Source organism: Macaca thibetana, chromosome 7, assembly GCF_024542745.1.
Source record: "Macaca thibetana thibetana isolate TM-01 chromosome 7, ASM2454274v1, whole genome shotgun sequence".
In the NCBI taxonomy this organism is placed as follows: domain Eukaryota; kingdom Metazoa; phylum Chordata; class Mammalia; order Primates; family Cercopithecidae; genus Macaca; species Macaca thibetana.
The window spans coordinates 151,063,813-151,080,847 of record NC_065584.1 but is presented as its reverse complement, the minus strand read 5'-3'; the positions used below and the strand labels follow the sequence as shown (position 1 = coordinate 151,080,847).

Here is a 17,035-nt window from a genome sequence, read left to right as displayed (position 1 = left end):
TGCATTGTATAGGCCGGGCGCGGTGGCTCATGCCTGTAATCCCAGCACTTTGGGAGGCTGAGGCGGGCGGATCATCTGAGGTCAGGAGTTCGAGACCAGCCTGGACAACATGGAGAAACCCCGTCTCTATTAAAAAACACAAAAATTAGCCAGGCGTGGTGGCAGGTGCCTTAATCCCAGCTACTTTGGAGGCAGAGGCAGGGGAATCATTTGAACCCGGGACGCGGAGGTTGCAGTGAGCTGAGATAAAGCCATTGCACTCAAACCTGGGGGACAAGAGCGAGACTTCTCTCAAAAAAAAAAAAAGTTGCTGTATATAATGAATGTATATTATGAATTATTTACAAAAATGGGATCATAGTATATAAACTGTTGTGACTTGATAGTTTATCACTCTAAAATCTGTCCAGAAATATTACTTTAATGTTCAAATGATTGCCATCTCAGCACTGTCCTATACCTGATAGATAAAATCAATCTGGCCGGGCACAGTGGCTCATACCTGTAATCCCAGCACTTTGGGAGGCTGAGGCAGGTGAATCATTTGAGGCCAGATATTAGAGATGAGCCTGGCCAAGGTGGTTAAACCCTGTCTCTACTAAAAATAGAAAAACCAGCTGGGCATGGTGGCGGGCACCTGTAATCCCAGTTACTTGGGAGGCTGAGGCAGGAGAATCGCTTGAACCTGCGAGGTGAAGGTTGCAGTGAGCTGAGATCACACCACTGCACTCCAGCCTGGGCAACAGAGCAAGACTCCGTCTCAAAAGAGAAAAGAAATCTATAGATAACAATCCTTCCAGGTTGTAAATATTATTAACCAACCACAGAAAAGTATGAAGTGGGTACCAGGTAAATGAGCATGTACACTCTTCTGACACTTTAGTCTGAATTTAGTCTGACAACTTCGACTAAATTCAACTTACTTTATTCAATGAAATACCTCAAATAAATATTATATGTTTATTTTTTATTTATCTTCTAGGTAACTCAGTATCTTATTTTTTATAATAAAGATTCATTTTACTCTTAACTATGTTAAAATGCTAAAATTAATTAATTTCCATCTATTTGGGGATAAAACATGGCTTAAGAACAATCTCATGCATTTTACTCATCTGATTTTACCAAATACTGTTTCTGACACCAGAAAAGAGTAAGACAGTAGAAAATGTCATTTCCATTAATTCTTTTGGTTAATACGATCTCAAATCAAAACATTTTAAGGAGACTATTTACATCTAGGGCTTGTGCTATAGTTGGGCTGGAATAAAATTGTTTATAACAAAACTTCACTTTCAACGGCAAATCGATATGCCTGTTCAGGGTTTTTCTCTTCCATCAATGTTTCCAAAATCAAACTCACTTTCTACTACATATACAGATTTTAAATGCAAAGACATTACCACTCAAGAATTTTTTTTTTTTTTTAATTTCTCTGCTTTTAGGATTAAATTGACCTGTTAAAAGTTGACTACAAAAGGTAGAAAGAAAATTAAAGAGTTACACTGCTCAGTAACAACTGGTAAGCCTTTTATGTGATTACTAATAATCTCTATTCCTAATGTAGTAAATCAACATTGATATTGTAGAAAGAACCAAACGTAAGGTACATATTACAAAGTATTTGACAAAGGGACTAAAAGGTGAACATAAATACCTTATAGAGGATTTCATCAGCACACTTCACTTGAAATGCACCTGGCTGCAGGTAACCATGTTAGTAAAGGATATCCTTTCTTCCAGGCTACCGTTTAGTGTTAATTCTGAAAAATCTGTAATCAGAAAGAGAGTGAGATCAGAATTGCTTAACACCCTGCTTTTCTACCATGTATAATGCTGAATTTTACACCAATGCAATAACTAAGAGGTGGTCTAAATGGCAATGTGTCTTCTACTTTAAGAGAATTCGTTGGAAAAAATTCAGTAAGGACACTTGCTTTAAATATGAAACTCTTGATACATTTAAAACATGATTAAATAAACTTAAAATGAAGCAGATTATTTTTTAATTATATATATTTTTAATGTGGAAACTTACTGCTTTACTTTTTGTGCCATATTAACTAGGGTTACACAACTGTCTTTTTTCCAATTCTAACATAAATTTCAGAAAATAATTTCTATTTAAGATTTGTAGTCTTAGGGCTAGACACATATCCATTTTTCTTCCAAAGACTATTTTATTTCAAAAATAAATGGTCCAATCAGCATTTAGATGGGATAATGTCCACTTCCTTGTGGGTCAACATTTTGGTTTCCATATTTTCATCATTATCAACAATCATTTACTGAGCACCCACTGGGTGAGCAGCACTCCACTGGACACTTTTTCTCCCCCATTAACTCCAAATCATTACCCTCTCTTTCCATGGTGGCTAAAAGTACACTTTCCTCTCTTAAGTCTCCCTGCCTTTGATATCAACTATTTTACTCAAGAGCATCATGCCATTAAATATCTTGAAAAGCTAGTATTTGACTTAAGTGCTCAGTCCAAAGAAATAAGATATCTAACCCCTTAAAAGCATATTATCTTTGAAAGAAAGTTAAATATTTTCAGCCATACTTATAATTAACACTTTGTTTGTTTGAATAGCCCATGACTTATACAAATGAGATTCCCCCTTCAAGAGTGGGTCTTGCTTTGGGGCTAAAAGACACTGAATAATTTCTAGACAGATACATCAAGAATATATGATGGGTACAAGAGGTTATAAAGTTCAAGCCAAAATGGAGTTTGAGTGTGTTTCTAAGCACACAAATATATGATTTTATAAGAATTCCTTATTTTTATAAAAGGAGTCACTGGACCAATGCACTAGAAAATTGCTTTAACTCCAACATTCAAAATAACTTTCACTCTTTTTTGATGCAATCCACGTCAAAAAGACTTTAAATGATATGTTCAGTATACTTGCTTATTCAGCTTAGTAGGAAAAGGTGTTTCCTCTTATATGAATTTCCTCAAAACAGAACTCTAATCTCTACAAAATAAAATTTACTTAATTTTTTTGGAGACAGAATTTTGCTGTTGCTGCCCAGGCTGGAGTGTAATGGTGCGATCTCATCTCACTGCAACCTCTGCCTCCCAAGTTCAGGCAATTCTCCTGTCTCAGCCTCCTGAGTAGCTGGGATTACAGGCACCCGCCACCACGCCTGGCCAATTTTTTCTATTTTTAGTAGAGACAGGGTTTCACCATGTTGGCCAGGCTGGTCATGAACTCCTGACCACATGTTTTCTTCTTTAAAAGACATGTTTCTTCTTTAAATTCTTTAAAGAATACCTGTTTCTTCTTTAAAAAACAATAGATGTAGATAGAATGTTTCTTTCTGGTTGGTGATTCTCAGCCACAGTTGCACAATGGAATCACCTGAAGAATGTTACAAATTACTCCTGTCCCAGCTGTACTTCCAGAGATTCTGATATACTTGGTATGAGCAACAGAACTTTTTTTGTGTAACAGGGCCTCGCTCTGTTACCCAGGCTGGAGTGCAGTGGCACAACCTCAGCTCACTGCAGCCTCAACCTCCTGGGCTCAACTAATCCTCCCATCTCAGCCTCCCAAGTAGCTAGGACCACAGGCACATGCCATCACACACAGCTAATTTTTTTATTTTTTGTACAGATCGGGTCCCACTGTGTTAACCAGGCTGGTCTTGAACTCTTAGGCTCAAAGTGATCCTCCCACCTTAGCCTCCCAAAGTGTTAGGATTACAAAATTGTGAGCCACTGCACCTAGCTTAGGCAATAGAACCTTAAAAGCTCCACAGATGATTCTGATGTTCAGCCCAAACTGGTAATCATCTCTGCAATCACCATTCCACATCTCATGGCTAAAGTTGGGTTGTATCCTTCTAGATCTTTTTCTAAGTCCCCGTCTCCATGTTTTTGCTACCGTAAGCAATACCACAAATTAACAATCTCGTTCATAGGTCTGTTTGCACATGTCTGATTATATGTGTGTAAAAAATTCCTACTGATGAAACTGCTAGGCCAAAGAATGTATGTATGTATGTATGTATGCATTTATTTTTTGAGATGGAGTCTTGCTCCGCCACCCAGGCTAAAGTGCAATGGCAGGATCTTGGCTCATTGCAACCTCCCGCTCCCAGGTTCTAGCAATTCTCCTGCCTCAGCATCCTGAGTAGCTGGGATTACAGGCACACGCCACCATGCCCAGCTATTCTTTTACAATTTTGATGGGTACTACCTTCCACAGAAGCCGTACAACTTTACATTCCAACCAGAAATGTGTGAGAATGATTGCCTATTTTCCCATACCCATGCCAGCACTGACACCAAACTTTTTGATCTTTGCTAATATGGAAAAGGTATCTATATAATATACATTTGCATTTGTCTTATTATAGGTGAGGTTGAGCACGTGTTATTGTTTTACCTTTTTTTTTTTTTTTTTGAGATGGAGTCTTACCCCGTTGCCCAAGCTGTGCAATGGCATGATCTCAGCTCACTACAACCTCCATCTCCTGGGTTCAAGCGATTCTCCTGCCTCAGCCTCCCAAGTAGCTGGGATTAGAGGCAGTGCCATCATGCCCAGCGGATGTTTTGTATCTTTAGTAGAGACGGGGTTTCACCATGTTGGTCAGACCGGTCTCGAACTCCTGACCTCGTGATCTGCCCTCCTTGGCCTCCCAAAGTACTGGGATTACAGGCGTGAGCCACCACGCCCAGCCATTCTTTTATATTTTTTACAGATGGAATCTCACTATGTTGCCCAGGCTAGCCTTGAACTCTTGGGCTCTTTCCCACCTCAGCCTCCCAAGTAGCTGGGAGTACAAGCAAGCACATCTTATTTTTAAAATGACATTTGAATTTCCTTTTGGTACACAGTTTACCTTATCCATCTTTCTACTGAGTTATTAATATTTTTCTTACTGAAACATATCCCCTTTTCTGAACATGGGTTGCCAATTTCTTTTTTTTTTGAGACAAAGTCTCGCTGTCACCCAGGCTGGAGTGCAGTGGTGTGATCTTGGCTCGCAGCAACCTCCGCCTCCCAGGTTCAAGTGATTCTCCTGCCTCAGTCTCCCGAATTGCTGGGACAACAGGCATGTGCCACCATGCTGGGCTAATTCTGTGTATTTTTAGTAGAGACGGGGTTTCACCATGTTAGCCAGGATGGTCTCGATCTCCTAACATCATGATCCGCTTGCCTTGGCCTCCCAAAGTGCTGGGATTACAGGCGTGAGCACCTGCGCCTGGCCTTTTTTGTATTTTTTTAGTAGAGACAGGGTTTCACCATGCTGGCCAGACTAGTCTCAAATTCCTGACCTTGTGATCTGCCCACCTTGGCCTCCCAAAGTGCTGGGATTACAGGCGTGAGCCACAGTGCCCAGCCTGGGCTACAAATTTCTTTTCCTAGTTTATAATTTGTTTTGCCTCTGATATGTTTTGCCATGCAGAAATTTTTCTATTTTTACAGCTGATTCTCAGTCTTTTATCACTTACAGGGTTTATATCACACTTAAAAAAAACAGCACAATTTTAACTGACAGCTCTCGAAAAATTCAGTTTGGTTATGACTTTTACAGTTCAACTAGATGAACAGAGCCTCTAACTGACAGAAATTTCCATTATACCTAAATCAAAATATACTTGGGAGGGCAGGAGCACAAACATTTTCTGGAAAAATTTTTTGCAAATTATCAATCAGTAAAATAAAACTATTTGTATTCCCAGCAGTGTAGGCCTTTGTAATCTAATTAACAGATTCTGTCTGAAAACTGTCAGATTTGTTTTCAAATAATCCTTACATATTTAAATGAAGGCATTTAAGACCTATATGAATAAGAGACAACAGCACCTTATAACTCACGTGCATAAAGATAGGAGTTTGAAAGGTACTTCCTGAAGCAGGAAGACTTGGTAGGCTAGCTAATTACACAAAGGGCTAAAAGACATTCTTTGCCTAATATGGACCATCTGTGACAGAATACTAGCAATCTCAACCCTTATTTCCACCATGGAGAAGATACTATGGCAGAAATACCATCATCGTTTCAACCAGTGCCCAAAAGTGTCAAGTATGAGTCAGCATTTCCATCTTACAACCTATTTTTACTCCTATGTCCACATTGCTTGATCTCTTTTAGTAAAAGTTCCTCTATACAAGATAAGGAGAAAAAGCATTCTTTTGTGATTATAATACACTAAATGTTTCTGGGTATTACAGTTTTATAAAAATCATGATAGTTCTGTGTGCGTGTGCGTGTGGCTGTGTGGTGTGTTTCTGAGACAGGGTTTCACTCTGTTGACCCCGGCTAGACTGCAGTGGTGCGATCGGCTCACTGCAACCTCCACTTCCTGGGTTCATGTGATTCTCCAGCCTCAGCCTCCTGAGTAGCTGTAACTACAGGAACAAGTCACCAACACCGGGTTAATTTTTGTATTTTCTTTCTGTAGAGGTGGGGTTTCTCCATGTTTCCCAGGCTGGTCTCTAATTCCTGAGCTCAAAGTGATCCACCTGCCTCAGCCTCCCAAAGTGCTGGGATTACAGGCTTGAACCACCGGGCCAAGCAGTTTTCTTTTTTAAAGAATATGTTTTACACTTAGAGTTCAGGAAAATTACTTAAAACTGGACCCAGGCCGGGAGTGGCGGCTCACACCGGTAATCCCAGCAATTTGGGAGGCCAAGGCAGGCGGATCATGAGGTCAGGAGTTTGAGACCAGCCTGGCCAACATGTTAAAACCCATCTCTACTAAAGACATAAAATATTAGCTGGGTGTGATAGCGGATACCTGTAATCCCAGCTACTTGGGAGGCTGAGGCAGGAAAATCACTTGAACCCAGGAGGCAGAGGTTGCAGTGAGCCAAGATCACACTATTGCACTCCAGCCTGGGCAACAGGGCAAGACTTCATCTCAAAAAAAAAAGAAAAAAAAAACTGGGCACACAAGAGCTATAATAACAATCCATTCCAGTAAGATTTAGTTTATTTTCTTTTTCTTTTTTTGGAGGCAGAGTCTCACTCTGTCGCCCAGGCTGGAGTACAATGGCACGATCTCAGCTCACTGCAACCTCCACCTCCTGGGTTCAAGGAATTCTTGTACCTTAGTCACCTGAGTAGTTGGGACTATAGGCACATGCAACCATGCCTGGCTAATTTTTTGCATTTTTATAGTAGAGATGGGGTTTCACCATGTTGGCCAGGCTGGTCTCAAATTCCTGAGCTCAGACAATCTGCCCGCCCCAGCCTCCCAAAGTGCTGGGATTACAGGTGTGAGCCACTGTGCCCAGCCAGACTTAGTTTATTTTCTATTGGAATTATTTATCTGAACAGATTATAAACCATCTTTACCAGGTTTGTGAAAATTCAGATGGTCTACGGGTGAGCTGTCACTCAGTTGCCAAACTGTCTTAATCTTCTTTTGACCACTATATATTTCCACTCTCCATTTCTGTGGCTTCTCACTAAGGAAAGAATAAAACAACAAAAGAAAAATTGTCAAAAACAGTCATTTACTTCCTTCCCTCTAAAGCCATTTAGTGAAGTCCTCAAGTGATAAGCACTGAGGACAAAGAGGTAAACTGGTCACAATTCTCGCCCTTGAGGTGTATAGTCAAGAGAGGGAGAAAAACAAGAATAAAAGTAACAATTTGGAAAAAAAAATGCTACAAGAGAGAAATACTAGGTATGTTAGGGGAAAACAGAAGACAGGAATATAACTCAGATTGGGGATTGCAGAGTTGGAAAGAATCCTCAGAGGCTGTAATGTGTGAGCTGAGTATGAAATAACAAGGAGTTAGTCAGGCAGATAAGGTCCAGGATGAAGGAATGAAGCATGAGTAGGCACCGAGGGTTAAAAGAGAAGAATGTCTGAAGAAATGCAGTAACAGAGCATCCCTGTGATAGGAGCCATTTAAACAGGAGGAAGTCCTGGTGGGATCTGAATTTTTAGGAAAATCATTTTGGCAATGACATAGAAAAGATAACAGAGGCAGAGAGCACAGTTAGGAAAAAGGGTTTTACCACAGTCCAGGTATGAAATGATTCGGATGTGAAACAAAGTTATGATGATGTGAAGATGTAGAGAAGGGGACAAATTCTAGAGTTACCAAGGTCTAGACTCAGTAATCTTTTTTTTTTTTTGAGACAGAATCTTGCTCTGTCACCCAGGCTGCAGTGCAGTGGCGTGATCACAGTTCACTACAGCCTTGACCTCCAGGCCTCAGGCAATCCTCCCACCTCAGCCTCCCTAGTAGCTGGGACTACAAGTGCATGCCACCATGCCTGGCTAATTTTTATACTTTTTTGTAGAGATAGGGTTTCACCATGTTGCCCAGGCTGTCGGTAACCATTTAAAGGAATGCGGAATGAGTGGAGGATAAGCACTAGCTTTATGTTTTGGGCATTAGGTAGAGATTAATGATGGTCATTTGAGAGACGAAGTATGGGAGGAGGAAAAAGCACTGAGAAAGAGATGAGGTGTTTGGCTTGACAGTTTGAACTGCTACTTCAATAAGCTGGGGATTCTCAGCTAATAAGCTTTTAGAAAGATGGGTCTGAAGCTCAGAGAAGCTGGGGGTGTGAGTTATGAATTATCGTTAGCCTAGATGAGTTGAAGCCTTGAGAATAAATGCAATCACCAAGGGAAGATAGGAAGTAATAAGAAAAGAAGGCAGAGGGTAGAGTTCTGGTGAAAAGCGGCAGAGGAAGAAGAACTTGAAAAGAGAACTCTTCTCAGCCTTTCAGGTGGGCCAGAGAGGTAGAACTCAAGTGAAGACAGATGCTATGTCACAGAAACTAAGGAGACAGGTTCAAGAAAGCAATAGTGCTAAATGCCAAACAGCCTTATAAGTGCTTACTGAAGTAGGCCGGGTGTGGTGGCTCACACCTGTAATCCCAGCACTTTATGAGGCCATGGTGGGCGGATTACGACGTCAGGAGTTAAGAGACCAGTCCGGCCAACATGGTGAAACCCCGTCTCTACTAAAAATACAAAAATTAGCCAGGCGTGGTGGCGGGTGCCTGTAATCCCAGCTACTTCAGAGGCTGAGGCAGGAGAATCACTTGAAACCAGAAGGCAGTGGTTGCAGTGAGCTGAGATTGCGCCACTGCACTCTAGCCTGGGCAACAAGAGCAAAACTCTCCCTCAAACAAACAAACAAACAAAAAAAGTGCTTACTGAAGTAGGAAGAATTGGTGGGCTAACGAATTACACAAGGTGCTAGATAGAAAATAATCTTTTACTGAAATGCATCCACTGGCTTTGACAATTAGAAGGCCATTGGTGACCTTTGCCAGAGCAATTTCAGGGGGAATGATGGGAGTTTGACTAAGAACGAACTAAATAGAGTGGCTGTAGTATGAGAGAAATTTCAAGTATATCATATGCTGAGAGAACAGTCAGGGAGACCCTCACTGGAGGTAACCTCAGTGTCCATGTGGATGAACAATCTATCATCTCAGCCTCACCATACTTTCTCTAATCCCAAACCCTTCTCTCACTCCCACAGTTATACCCTGGACCCTATTATCACTATCCTGGCCATTTTTCTCCTCATCTGTCATTTCCTTTCGGGCCATACTTTCCACTCTTCTCTGAAGGAATAACAAATACAGAGAAAAATGAAAGACTAGAGGCCCAACGGTCTAGAGAGAGGTCTGAGAGAAGGAAGAGGGAGAACTCTGTCAGACTATGGTCACAGATGATTAAGGTTTCAGAGGTGACAAAGCTCTGGGTCATGAGGTCCCTACTGAATGTGAACACTGAAATCTTGCCTGGGATCATGGCTGGTATTATTATTATCGAGACGGAGTTTCGCTTTTGTTGCCCAGGCTGGAATGCAACGGCATGATCTCGGCTCACTGCAACCTCTGCACCCTAGGTTTAAGTGATTCTCCTGCCTCAGCCTCCCAAGTAGCTGGGATTACAGATGCATGCCACCACACCTGGCTAATTTTTGTATTTTTAGGAGAGATGGGATTTCACCATGTTGGCCAGGCTGGTCTCGAACTCCTGACCTCAGGGGATCCACCTGCCTCAGCCTCCGAGGCAATGCTGGGATTATAGGCGAGAGCCACCACGCCCAGCTATTATTATTTGTTAATAGAGACAGGGTCTCATTATGTTGCCCAGGTTGGTCTTGAACTCCTGAGCTCAAGTTATCCTCCCACCTCAGCCTCCCACAGTGCTAGGATTACCAGCATGAGCCACCACACCTAGCCAAAACTGCTTACCTTTGATATAAGTTCTTTACAGCAGTTGGTCTGACTGGCAGCTGAAAAATGTGTTGCTCATCAAGAGGATTTTGTTTGTAATATTTTATGCAGATCCTGAAAAAACAAAATTGAACCTCCTTTGGAAAAAAGAGCCATTTGAGATAATGGTTTTCTAGTAGTCGAAAGCTCGTAAGGGAAACATTTTATTGAGTACTACTAACTAAAACATCAGGGAATACTTTTAGAGCCACAAAAGTAAACAAACACAACAACCCCCCAAACCAAACTTAGTTTATGTTTTTTCTTTGAAAACAAATCTCATTCACTTTTTAAAAATTAATAGACATATTTCTCATAAATATAAAATATATTTGAGGCCAAAGAAAGGCTTCATGGGGAGAGAGGTTACAGAAAGAGAAAAATAATACAAAAAAGAGGCAGAAGAGAAACAAAAGTACAGCTTCCATGGTTTTCAGAGTCCAAGGAATTACAGTTAACTCATTCATTCCAATGATCTATAATGGGCAAAAAAAAAAAAAAAAACCTTTGAGATTCTATAAACAATAACAATTTCAAACTTGCCCCTCTACAACTGAGGCAAATTCTAATTTTTTCTTTTTTTTTTGAGGTGGAGTCTCACCCTGCCGCCCAGGCTGGAGTGCAGTGGCGCGATCTTGGCTCACTGCAACCTCCGCCTCCCGGGTTCAAGCAATTCTCCTGCCCCAGCCTCCCGAATAGCTGGGATTACAGGCGCATGCCACCATGCTCAGATAATTTTTTGTATTTTTAGTAGAGATGGGGTTTCACCATGTTGGCCAGGCTGGTCTCGAGCTCCTGACCTCGTGATCCACCCATCTAGGCCTCCCAAAGTGCTGGGATTACAGGCATGAGCTACCGCGCCCAGCTGGCAAATTCTAATTTTGGAAAATGTAATGGTACATTTCCTTCCAGAGGGAAAAGAAACCCAGTCCTTCCACTGGACAGTTCGTTTCCTAATTTGAGGCCTCAAATACACATAAGATACCAGCAGTCTGTGTCTGAGAATTATTCCAAATAACCTCTAGTCAAACTAATTGGAATCTTAAATTACAGCAGTCTCTACAATTGCAGCAGGGCTGCTGACAGAGGTCTAGTAATCTATTTGATTCCATTATTATCATTTAGATGGCTGGCAAGGCTATTTTGACCCAAATTGACAGGGGTATAAAGAAGAGAAGGAACTAGTGTTTATTAAGCACCTATTAAGTATCAGGTACGTTATACACATTACATAATTTCATCCTTCCAACAAATACATGAGGTTATTAGATCCTTTTTACAGATGAGGAAACCGGATTCAGTGATGGAAACTTCCTAAGGAAGTTAGGAAGTGATGCAGCCAATGTCAAATCTGATTCCTTTTGAATCCAAAGCCTTTCCTGCCTATGGCACTGACTTAGACTCATGCTACTGTAAAGACAGGATGAAGAGGTTCTATCCTAATTGGTAATAAAAACTGCACATACTTAGGCTGCAACTATTTCAAAAGAAATACATTTATATATAAGTAAAGAATACAGATATACTTACTGTGTTAATGAAAAGAGGAGTTCATGTTGAGATTTAATGAAAGGCATGCAACTGACTAATATTTCTAGAATATGGTGGAGTTTTTGGACACGATAAACCTGTTCTTGTATATCTACTGATGGAGCAATGAAGTATTCCTGGAATGAAAAAATATAAGCAAAATAGAGATTTAAAGCACTAGTATAACCTTTGTAAAGAATATACATATGCCTGCTACACCTAAATTTGGATGCTTGATAATAGGGATTTAAAAAAAAAAAAGACCAAAAGCAGCTAGATAGAATTTCCCACCTTTCAATACTATTATTCAAAATAAATTACAGTCATGCACAATATAACTGTGTTTGAGTCAACAATGGATCACACATATTGTAGTGGACTTTTTTATTTTATTTTGTTTTTTGAGACAGGGTCTCACTCTGCCACCTAGGTTGGAGTGCCATGGTGTGATCTTGGCTCACTGCAACCTCCACCTCCCGGATTCAAGTGATTCTCCCACCTTAGCCTCCTGAGTAGCTGGGATCACAGGCGTGCACCACTATACCCAGTTAATTTTTGTATTTTTACTAGAGACGGGAATTCACCATGTTGGCCAGGCTGGTCTCGAACTCCTGACCTCAAGTGATCTGCCCACTTCGGCCTCCCAAAGTGCTGGGATTACAGGCATGAGCCACTGCGCCCAGCCTACAGTGGTCTTATAAGATCACAATAGAAATGAAAAATCCCTCTCGCCTAGTAGTGACTTTGTAGCTGTAATGGAGTGCAATGCATTATTCCCTTGTTTGCTGTGATATTGGTATGAACAAAACTATTCCTCAAAAAGAGCCTCAGGCAGATGTTTCAGGAGGTATTCCAGAAGGCACTGTTCTCATAGGTGGTAACAGTTCCATGTGTGTTCTTGCTCCCGGAGAGCTTCCAGTGGGACAAGATGTGGAGGCGCAAGACAGTGATACTAATGATCCTGACCCTGTGTAGGCCTAGGCTAATATGTGTGTCTGTGTCTTAGTTTTTAACAAATAAATTTAAAACATAAAAAAAGTTAACAATAGAAAAAAGCTCACAGAATAAGAATACAAAGAAAAAATATTTTTGTATACCTGTACAATGTGTTTCTAAGTGTTATTACAAAAAAATCAAAAGTTTAGAAAAATTTAAAAGTTTATAATGTAAAAAAGTTATAGTAAGTTATGGTTTTTATTGAAGAAACAAATTTTTAAATAAATTTGGTGTAGCCTAAGTGTACAGTGTTTATAGTCTACAGTAGAGTACAGTAATGTTCTACACCTTCACATTCACTCACCACTCACTCACTGACTCACCCAGAGCAACTTCCAGTCCTGCAAGCTCCATTCATGGTAAGTGCCCTGTACAGGTATCCACGTTTTTATCTTTTATACGTTATTTTTACTGTACAGCTTCTATGTTTAGATACACAAATACCATTATGTTACAATTACCTACAGTATTCAGTACAAAAATATGCTGTACAGGTTTATAGCCTAGGTGTGCAGTAGGTTATACCATCTAAGTTTGTTTATACCACTCCCTGAAATTTGAACAGTAAGGAAATCACTTAATGACACATTTAAAAAAATAATGGCACATTTCTCAGAATGTATCCCCATCATTAAGTGAAGCATGACTGTATATACAGATACAGTTGTCCGTTGGTATCCATGGAGGATTGGTACCAGGATCCCCCTTGTATACCAAAATCCATGGATACTCAAGTCCCTTATATAAAATAGTATAATATTTGTGTATAACCTATGCACACCCTCCTGTATACTTTAAATCACTTCTAGGTTACTTCACTTCTAGATTACTTGTAATGCCTAATACAACGTAGATGCCACATAAATAGTTGTTACACTTACTGTTTAGAGAATGACAAAAAAAAAGAGAATAATGACAAGAAGTCCACACATACTCAGTACAGACATAATCATCCCTTTTCTTGAGACAGGGTCTTGCTCTGTCACCAAGGCTGGAGTGCTGGAGTGCAGATAGACAAAAAAGTAGCCCATGATCACAGTTCTCTGCAGCTTCAACTTCCCCTGCTCAAGTGAGCTTCCCACCTCAGCCTCCCAAAGTAGCTGGGACCACAGGCACAGACAACCATGCCTGGCTAAGTTTTTTATTTTTGTAGAGATGGAATCTCCCCATGTTGCCCAAGCTGATCTCACACTCCTGGGCTCAAGTGATCCTCCCAAAGTGTTGGGATTAAAGGCAGGAGCCACTGTGCCCAGCCTATTTTCTTTTTTTAAACGTTTTCAATCTGCAGTTGGTTGAATCCATGGATGCAGAACCCACAGACATGGAGGAACAAGTGTGTCTGTATGTGTGTGTGTGTAGTTTTTGTTAGAACATGTTTCCACTAAAAATATATACCCTTAATAAAATGTTTAAAATTTGAATAGTAAAAATTAAACCTCAGAAGGATCCAGTTGAGTCTATTTTGCACAACAGATATAGCTAGTTTTTCTATCTTGTATTTTCATAAGAGAGAAATGATAAACAAATTGATACCATAAATTCATTTTCAAAAGGATCTTCCAATGAACGTCAAAGATCAGTACAGACAGTAGTCAACCTTCTAAAGTTTCTAAATGGGCGAGGAAAATACAACAAAGTTCATAATGATGACCCTGAAGCCCAGAAGTATATATTAAAGATTATATATTTTTTGGAAAATAAACTTTCAAGTGTAATATAAATGGATAAGAAGAATATAAAACAAACATTGCTTTACAGAACCTATCAAAGAAAGGCATTCCCTCACCATTCTAGATAGATGAGATGTGTGGTAGTACATTGGCTTGAGTAGGATATAACTATATATAAGTATCACAAATTTATAGAGAGTGAGAAATGACATTGAATGGGCTACTTTTTTGTCTATCTTACTACGCAGTAATAATTAAGGGCACTGACTTTTCTTATTTATCTCTTTCCCAGGATCTAGGAGAGTGGCTGATATATTGTTGGCAGTTAATAACTGCACACAGAGTGAATGAATAAAAGAAAAACCAATTTTAGAATTAAAAAACTCACCAAATGATTCAAAGATGCAAGTTCCTGACCTATTAAGAAAAAACACATACATGCAAAAACACTTCAGGTATTTTCTATTACATGTTAAGGAATCTATATATCCTACATGAAAGAGATTGTCAAGCTAAGTAGTTCCTCACAAAAGGCCAAGTTTTCTGTTATATTATACCATAAATATATACTAATACTTACTCTAAAAATGATCACAGCTTCTTCCTCATAAAAACAACCAAGTGTGGAGTATTAAAACAGCCTCTCATAAAAGGAACGTTTTATTTACAATACTAACTTCATAGAACCTCAAATGTTTGAACTAAAAACAAATAAATTATCAAGAACTATGGATATAATGAATTTGATATCTTTATTGGGGGGAAACTAAGGCCCAGAGATGGGAAATGCTCGTCTCATAGTGAACCAGGTATGAAGTCAGGAAGGACTACAGATGATGAGGGGCAAGCAGAGAGAGAAAATTTGAGAGTATCTGTGAGTGATAACTGTGATGTGTTTTTTAATTTTTTGAGCCAGGAAAGAGACTTACCTATGAAAAAACTGATATAATCTTTCTTTAGTTTGTCCAAACCAATTTCCAAAAGCATTTGAACTGGAGTAGTCCCACTGAGAGAAACTGTGTCCATGGTTCCATGATAAGACTGATGAATGAGCTTACTTAGTAAACTGTTACTTCCACTATGGAGCTAGAAATCAAGGAAATTTTATAAAACCATGAATACATACACAAACCCAGCAAGCAAAAAAGAAGCAAATTACAGTAGCTACAAGCTAAAAATTATAAGCTTGCATTCTTAGTCTCCTAAGACTATAAACTGTTTGAACAAAAGCCCCCAAGTTATGAACATCAGTTTTTTTTGTTTTTTTTTTTAGAGACAGTCTTGCTCTGTCGCCCAGGCTGGAGTGCAGTGGCACGATCTTGGCTTACAGCAACCTCCACCTCTTGGGTTCAAGCAATTCTCCCGCTTTAGCCTCCCGAGTAGCTGGGCTTATAGGAGCATGCCACCACACCTGGCTAATTTTTGTATTTTTAGTAGAGATGGAGTTTCACCATGTTGGCCAGGCTGGTCTCAAACTCCTGACCTTATGATCCACCCGCCTCGGCCTCCCAAAGTGCTGGGATTACAGGTGTAAGCCACGGTGCCTAGCCTGAATGTCAGTTTTTAAAATTCCATTCCTGGGACTGGGTGCAGTGGCTCACACCTGTAATTCCAGCACTTGGGAGGCTGGGAAGGGCAGATCACTTGAGGTCAGGAGTTTGAGACCAGCCTGGACAACATGGTGAAACCCCATCTCTAATAAAAATATAAAATTGGCAGGGCGCGGTGGCTCACACCTGTAATCCCAACACTTTGGGAGGCCGAGGCAGGCGGATCATGAGGTCAGGAGATCAAGACCATCTGGCTACCTCGGTGAAACCCTGTCTCTACTAAATATACAAAACATTAGCCAGGTGTGGTGGTATGCACCTGTAGCCCCAGCTACTCGGGTGAATCGTTTGAACCCAGGAGGGCGGAGGTTGCAGTGAGCCGAGATTGCGCCACTGCACTCCAGCCTGGACAACAGAGTGAGACTCTATCTCAAATAATAATAATAATAATAAAAATAAAAAATATTTTTAAAAAATTAACTGGGCATGGTAGGGAGCGCCTATAGTCCCAGCTTGGGAGGCTGAGGCAGGAGAATAGCTTGAGCCTGACAGGCAGAGGCTGCAGTGAGCTGAGATTGCACCACTGCACTCTAGCCTGGGCAACAGAGCAAGACTCTGGCTCAAAAAAATAAAAATAAATAAATAAATAAATACTTAAAAAAATAGGCTGGGCCTGGTGGCTCACACCTGTAATCCCAGTAGTTTGGGAGGCCAAGGCAGGCAGATCACGAGGTCAGGAGATCAAGACCATCCTGGCTAACACGGTGAAACCCTGTCTCTACTAAAAAATAGAATAAATTAGCCAGTCATGGTAGCGGGTGCCTGTAGTCCCAGCTACTCGGGAGGCTGAGGCAGGAGAATGGCGTGAACCCGGGAGGCGGAGCTTGCAGTGAGCCAAGATTGTGCCACTGCACTCCAGCCTGGGCAATAGAGCGAGACTCCATCTCAAAAAATAAAATAAAATAAAATAAATAAAATATCATTCCTATCTCATTTGATTAAGTTTAAAGCAACTAAGAAGGGTTTAAACTTATCATCCCCAGATATAATTCCACCAAAGAGAAGCCA

General features: G+C 40.4%; 2 protein-coding genes across 9 annotated transcripts in view; one reads left to right on the top strand and one right to left on the bottom strand.

The window, feature by feature from the left end:
- The window catches only part of SNAPC5 (small nuclear RNA activating complex polypeptide 5), a 717,963-nt gene that overhangs the window by 661,239 nt on the left and 39,689 nt on the right, over nucleotides 1-17,035 (top strand). The gene's annotated exons all lie outside the window — the stretch shown is intronic.
- Nucleotides 1-17,035, bottom strand: part of ZWILCH (zwilch kinetochore protein) — a 46,433-nt gene that overhangs the window by 614 nt on the left and 28,784 nt on the right. For all 4 annotated transcript variants that reach the window (XM_050795946.1, XM_050795948.1, XM_050795949.1 and 1 more), the window contains 6 exons: nucleotides 15,347-15,503; nucleotides 14,806-14,834; nucleotides 11,752-11,888; nucleotides 10,201-10,296; nucleotides 7,318-7,430; nucleotides 1,658-1,772 (listed from right to left, as the gene is read on the bottom strand). In XM_050795946.1, coding sequence (XP_050651903.1) covers nucleotides 1,684-1,772; nucleotides 7,318-7,430; nucleotides 10,201-10,296; nucleotides 11,752-11,888; nucleotides 14,806-14,834; nucleotides 15,347-15,503 — 621 coding nt within the window. In that variant the 3' untranslated portion in view covers nucleotides 1,658-1,683. The remainder of the gene's footprint in view (nucleotides 1-1,657; nucleotides 1,773-7,317; nucleotides 7,431-10,200; nucleotides 10,297-11,751; nucleotides 11,889-14,805; nucleotides 14,835-15,346; nucleotides 15,504-17,035) is intronic.